This window comes from Polyodon spathula, chromosome 1, assembly GCF_017654505.1.
Source record: "Polyodon spathula isolate WHYD16114869_AA chromosome 1, ASM1765450v1, whole genome shotgun sequence".
Taxonomy (NCBI): Eukaryota; Metazoa; Chordata; class Actinopteri; order Acipenseriformes; family Polyodontidae; genus Polyodon; species Polyodon spathula.
Genome location: NC_054534.1, coordinates 57,731,234 through 57,738,094, shown reverse-complemented (window position 1 = coordinate 57,738,094; position 6,861 = coordinate 57,731,234). Strand labels below are relative to the sequence as shown.

Sequence of the window (6,861 nt, the reverse complement as noted above, 5' to 3'; positions counted from 1 at the left end):
CTGCTATACATGCACATACGGTACAGGCTTAAACAGTCGAGTAGCTATGGATACCCTCTTCAACTGTACCTCGCCCAGCTACACCTCAGGGCTACCAGGGGAAACATGTCTTAAATGTCACACCCGCTAGGAATATTCACTTCACTGTACAGAAAGGGACAGTTGGGAATCATCTGCAATAAGGAGCATTCTAGAACACTGCGGCACCTGTACTCCAATTAATTTGGCCAAGACTGAAGTCAAAAATTTCCAGAAAGCCTTGATTTTTGGACAGATAGGTTGCCAGCTGTTCCCAGACTGCATCCTTGGCACAAAGGATAGGGGACCATCCTTTGTGTCAATTAAAAATTAATCAATTGGTGTGCCAAGTTCTGGGATGATGTAAAGATGTTATCCCAGATTCTATCCCAGTTAGGAGTGACACCAAGCTTAGTAAGTTCTCTGTCCCAAATAATAGTCACTGGGAGGGGTCTGGAATTATGGGAAGTAAAACAACTGTAATGAGAAGAAACTAGGCCCCTTGTGGCAGACGATCAGACAAATAGTTGAACTGTGGGGTGGGTGGATGGAAGATCACCCAGGGGACAGCATAAGAGTGGAGTGATGAGTGTAGTCCAAGATATAGAAAGAAAGAAAACCGAGTATGTCTCCTGAACATCCTGGAATGTGCGTAAACCTTTACCATCAAAAATATTGTTCAAAATATAAACACCTCTTGCAGACCAAGGTGGGTATGCGAAAGGCTGAGAGCCCGTCAACGGAAAGGAATAATTCCAAATGGGTGAAAGCTTGTGAAATTTAAGAGAAATGTCAAAAAAAAACCTATTCACTTTCTTCCATACATTCAATGCATTAGTTATAATTGGACCCATTCGAAGAGAGAGCACTTGGTTTCTGAGACCACAAAATGGAAGGTCTTGTAGTCTGATCGGTGTAACTATCGCCTCTTCCACTGATCTCCATGCACAAGGGGCCCTCAGTGTTCATCCAGATTTTGAAAACTCAATTGGAAGGCCCAGTAATCAACTAAAAAAATTTGGAAGGGCTAAACCTCCAAGTATTTTGGTGCGCTGCAGTGCTGCTAATCTGATTGTTATGCACATTCCAAATAAAACTAGAGCATGTGGAATTGCACTATATATTCTCTTGAGGTGAACTTAACTGAACCACAGTACAGCGTCAGTTAACAGTAGGATTCTGAGATGAAGACGAAGTTACTCATGGCAGTGACCCATGACTCTGGGTGCTGTACGATTACACAAAGTGAAAACTTGGGAGGACATACGAAGATAGAAAAAAAAAATTCATAGTTAACAAGGGGAGCAGAATTCAAGTAAGATTAACACAGTCGACATCTAAAATAATCCTGCTCTGTCTCACCTTCCAACAGCTGGGAGCTGACATTGACAAAATCAATTTTCTTCCTCAGGTACCTCTGGTTGAGCTTCCATATGCAGGAGATAAAAGAATTCTTCTCAGCAGTACTGCTAGCAACCCACTTATATACTTTCTCAAAATGCAGGTCAAACTCCGGGTTTTCCTGTGAAAAAAAAACAAACATTTGTTACGCTGCAAAGAACAGGAGACAGAGAAACCACCATCTAGGCCTACTTCTGTGATATGATGACGAAGCAGAAGCCATCACCTGCAAGTCCTGCAATGACTTATCTGCATAAATAACGACTTATCTGCAACAACAATTTTACTGATAAAGCTTTTAAGGAGAAAACAATGCTAGAACCAGTGTTAAAATAAAAGTACCAGTCTTCAGTGAAAATAACATGACTAGACTGCAGGTGATGTACAAAGAGCAACTTGACTCTTTGCCCTATTAAAACTAAATCAGAAAAGCTTGTCTGTGTGGATATCCGAATAAGCTTCAACAAACGGAGAATTAACTTATTTTTCTAATGTAAAAACCTGACACTGGTTGGATGAAAATCTGAATTTAGTGTGGATTGTACATTAGTAAAACAGTATATATTAATCATGGTGCTAACAATATCATATTGGTTTACATCCAAAGGTAAATCCCATTAAAACTGTATCATCTTATTTATTTGGTCCCTACTTACAGTGATAATTTAGAAATTTAGTTTTAAACCTAAAGCTTGAAAGGATGTACTTTACAAAAGTTACAATTTCACACCAAGGAATAAAACAACGTTGCAAAATATAAAAGGAATAAGAAAAAAATACAACTTTCTACAAACCTTGTTAGCATCTTTAGCATCTACTACAGCCAACTCTCTGAGTTCCCATGCCGTCTGTCTCTTGTAGAAATCCCCTTTGTCTGACTTCTTAACTTTCACCACCTTCACCTGCACTGGCCGCTCAGTGGTCAGGTGTGCCCGCCGCTCGCTGTGGGTGGTCACTGGTGTCACTGCTGAAAGTGGATAAGTGTTTGTTTAATATATACATTATTCACCACTTCACCTGTTGCAATAACAATGAAAAGTTATTTGAGTCAGACTGCTAATACGGCTTACTGACTTTAAATATATTATTCACAAATCACAGTTTTAATATACTTTGTTTTAACATACACCACATTTAGGTCAACATAGGTCCTTCCTTACCTTCACACAGACAGCTATTGTCTTTGAAACCTGTCCTTTTATACCTGCCTGGCTTATTAAATTATTAGCTTTACCAATTGCCGGGCAATCATAGTTCTTACAGTTACAGAATGCAGTAAAAAGCAGACATCCACAATAAACAGAATGCTATATATGGCAACTGTGAATACGTATAACATGATTTTAATTCAGAGACCGCATAAGTGTCAAATTCATTATGTATAGGCTTTACTTTACCAGTACACCTTTACGCAATATTTTTTAATAAATTATAAAAATATTAAATAAATAAAAATCTAGCAGGTTAAGGTTCAGGTTGTTTCCTTCACATAATATAAGAGCTGCAGTGCACCTATAATTAAGCTTCACAGAGGTAGGCTGTGAACTAATTATATACAGGAGGCTGTGTGGTCCAGTGGTTAAAGAAACAGGCTTACAATCAGACTTGTTGACTCTCTGTGTGAGTTAACCTCCTTGTGCTCCGTCTTTGGGGTGACCTATAATTAAGCTTCAGCTGAGGTAGGCTGTGAACTGAATTATATACAGGAGGCTGTGTGGTCCAGTTTTTAAAGAAACAGGCTTGCAAAGTAGACTTGTAACCACTAGAGAATACAAACACGTGATTTGGTATCCTGTGCAAGTCAAAAAACCTAATTTGCTTTTTTTTTTTTTTAACCTTGTCTTTTTTTTTTTATTAATTATGTCACCCGAAAGTTTTTAACATGGTTTACAAATTGAGGTTTTCTTTACATTTTTCTTTTTATAAATAATTGCAAAGTGCAGTGTTCATTTCTAGAGAATACAAGTAAAAATTCACACCGAGGTAGTATTTTATCAAACCTGCATGTCAAAAATTTTTTGTAAACACTCACTCTCTGTGACCCTGAGCAAGTCGCTTAACCTCCTTGTGCTCCGTCTTTGGGGTGAGACGTTGTTGTAAGTGACTGCAGCTGAATAAAAATAAAGATGATTATATATGTATGTTATAGCCTCAATGAGATTTTTTTCATTTGCCATTTTTTAAACTGTCACGGAACCTCTGGTGAGGCAGTAAATAATTGCAAAGTAGTTTGGTCATTTCTAGAGAATACAAACACGTGATTTTAGTATCGAATGCATGTCAAAAAATATTTGGCACCGCATTATTCCGTACGCAAGCCATGACCATCACTTCACCTGCTTAATGAATTCCTTTTTTATAATACAGTGGCTCTCAAAAGTATTCACCCCCCTTGGACTTTTCCACATTTTATTGTGTTACAACGTAGAATCAAAATGGATTTAATTAGGAGTTTTTGCCACTGATCAACACAAAAAAAGTCCATAATGTCAAAGTGAAAAATAAAATCTACAAATTGTTCTAAATTACTTACAAATATAAAACAGAAAATAATTGATTGCATAAGTATTTACCCCATTTGCTATGACACACCTAAATAAGTTCTGGTGCAACCAATTGTCTTTAGAAGTCACATAATTAGTTAAATGCAGTCCACCTGTGTGTAATTAAGGTGTTTCACATGATTTCAGGTTAAATACACCTGTCTCTGGGAGGTCCCACAGTTGGTTAATACATTTCCTAACAAAAACTACATCATGAAGACAAAGGAACATTCAAAGCAAATCCGGAATAAGGTTCTTCAAAAGCACCAATCAGGGGTCGGATATAAGAACATTTCCAAGGCACTGAATATCCCCTGGAGCACAGTAAAGTCCATTATTAAGAAATGGAGAGAATATGGCACAACTGTTAATCTGTCTATAACAGGCTGTCCTCAAAAACTGAGTATCCGGGTGAGAAGCACACTTGTCACCAAGAGGCCTATGGCAACGTTAAAGGAGTTACAGTCTTACACGGCTGAGCTGGGAGACACTGTGCATACGGCAACAATAGCCCGGGTGCTTCACAAAACTGGCCTTTATGGGAGAGTGGCAAAAAGAAAGCCATTGTTGAAAAAATCTCACATCAAATCTCAGCTAGTTTGCCATAAGGCATGTGGGAGACTGAGATCAAGTGGGAGAAGATTATATGGTCTGATGAGACCAAAATTGAGCTTTTTGGCCTTAACGCTAAACGCTATGTTTGGTGCAAGCCTAACACCACACATCATCCTAAGAACACCATCCCTACCGTGAAGCATGGTGGTGGCAGTATCATGCTATGGGGATGCTTCTCTGCATCAGGGCCTGGAAAGCTCGTGAAGATGGGGGAAAAATGGATGCAGCAAAATACAGAAAAATTCTGGAGGAAAACCTGCTGAAGTCTGCAAGCGACCTGGGACAGAAGAAGATTCATCTTCCAGCAGGACAATGACCTCAAACATTCAGCAAATGCCACACTGGAGTGGCTTAAAAACAAAAAAGTCAATGTCCTGGAGTGGCCCAATCAAAGCCTGGACCTCAATCCAATTGAGAATATGTGGAAAGAGTTGAAAATTGCTCTTCATCAAAGGTCCCCATCCAACTTAACGGAACTTCAGCAATTTCGCAAAGAACTGCAGTGTCCAGATGTGCAAAGCTGGTAGAGACTTATCCAAATAGACTCATGACTGTAATTGCTGCCAAAAGGTGCCTCTACCAAATATCGACTCAAGGGGGTGAATACTTATGCAATCAATTGTTTTCTGTTTTGTATTTGTAATTAATTTAGAACAATGTGTAGATTTTATTTTTCACTTTGACACTATGAACTTTTTGTGTTGATCAGTGGCAAAAACTCCTAATTAAATCCATTCTGATTCCACGTTGTAAATAAAATGTGGAAAAGTCCAAGGGGGGGTGAATACTTTTGAGGAGAACTTCCCTGCTTCCCCAACACAAGGCTTTAACACATTTTAAAATATAACTTTAAAACCAAAGCATAATGGTCAATACTCTTACCCGTGGCACACAGGAAGCAGTTTTTCTTCTTCTTGCCTGCTTTACAAACATTAACTATGCTCAGAAGCCGCTCATCATTTGGGGTAAAAATGTCCCTCTGCAAGGCATGCTTGATAGCAGTCATTGCTCCTAATAAAAACAATAAATATACGTCCATTAGAACAGCACAAAAACACATAAAATGTTTAGTGCATATATTATGCTCAACACAATACAGATGGGATGTGCATTTAACCCAGAAGGGTGCATTACAATATTACTATAATGCATTTGTTGTTTGTGTGGACGTTAGTGACAGCAGTCCCGTAGAAGCTGTAGCAGACATGTACGTACGCACTTATGTATGCACGTTGTTATGCACTAAAAACAAGAAGAAAAACACAAAATAAAACCATGACCAACCCTAGGGTTCAATTTTTTTAAATGTTTAAACTATGATTTGGCGCTTAATTTTTCTTGACGCAGTGTATATAATTTACAGATACAAACAACTGACATAACAGCCAATGTAGTGGAAAAAAGCTACAATAATATTTTCTGAATGTTAACTGTACTACAGAGGTTTCAGAACATTACATATTAGTAACAAACGATCAGTCTCCGTTTGTCAGCAAATATCTAAGTAAAGAATATGGTATGTTTGCTTACCTTAGAGAATGTATAGTTTCTTTTATAAATTAAATGGGATGACCTCAACCTCTGTTTTCTTCCATGAATAAACTCGAACCACTCATAAACAATCTATTTCCAGTCACTAAAGCACCAGCCACTGCCCATCCGAGCTTCCTGTTTCCTGCAGAGGCAGAGCACAAAAAAATGTGGAAGTACATTTGAAACGCTTAGTAAGAGGAGTGATCACGCCGCCATCTCGATGAGGTCAGTGCGCAATTTGTCATGTTATCCATTAAGATTATGAATATCGGTAGTTACAATTTATAAAATTGCATATTACAAAAGTATCTTATAAAGCTATATGACTAGAAACATATACATTTCTGCGCATCGCAGAAGCAGGCAAGCATAATCTATATTTGTCTTGAAAACAGTAAGTACTACTTGTGTTCTAATAATTAACATACCCAAAAGTAATTTGTGGATGGTCTGGCAAATAATAGGTCCCCAAAATAACTGTGAAACCGTGTAAAACAGTATATAGCTTGACGTGATTGTCTGGCATTTTGTATCTCTAGGGGCTGTGCATACATTGCATCATATTACTAGCATCGCAAAATAATAATCACATTCCAAGCCCCCATTTAGTTATGCAAGAGAGAAAAAAAAAAAAAAAGGTTGTTGTAAATGTTCCAATTCACTAATGTACCAACCTAAAGGGTTAAAAAAAAACAAGAAACCCAAAATACAGAGCACACAGTAACAGGTTGATATATATTACACACTCTAC

At 38.0% G+C, this 6,861-nt stretch overlaps 1 protein-coding gene across 7 annotated transcripts in view; it reads right to left on the bottom strand.

Annotated features, from left to right (window-relative positions):
- The window catches only part of LOC121320101 (exocyst complex component 1-like), a 48,242-nt gene extending 41,995 nt beyond the window's left edge, over positions 1–6,247 (bottom strand). For 6 of the 7 annotated variants that reach the window (XM_041258339.1, XM_041258348.1, XM_041258367.1 and 3 more), the window contains exons 1-4: positions 6,108–6,246; positions 5,460–5,588; positions 2,214–2,344; positions 1,381–1,540 (exon numbers count right to left, since the gene is read on the bottom strand). In XM_041258339.1, the coding sequence (XP_041114273.1) occupies positions 1,381–1,540; positions 2,214–2,344; positions 5,460–5,583 (415 nt within the window). In that variant the 5' untranslated portion in view covers positions 5,584–5,588; positions 6,108–6,246. Of the gene's footprint in view, positions 1–1,380; positions 1,541–2,213; positions 2,345–5,459; positions 5,589–6,107 lie in introns of all 7 variants that reach the window. The other variant, XM_041258321.1, reaches the window with a different exon arrangement.
- Between the last annotated feature and the right edge of the window lie 614 nt (positions 6,248–6,861).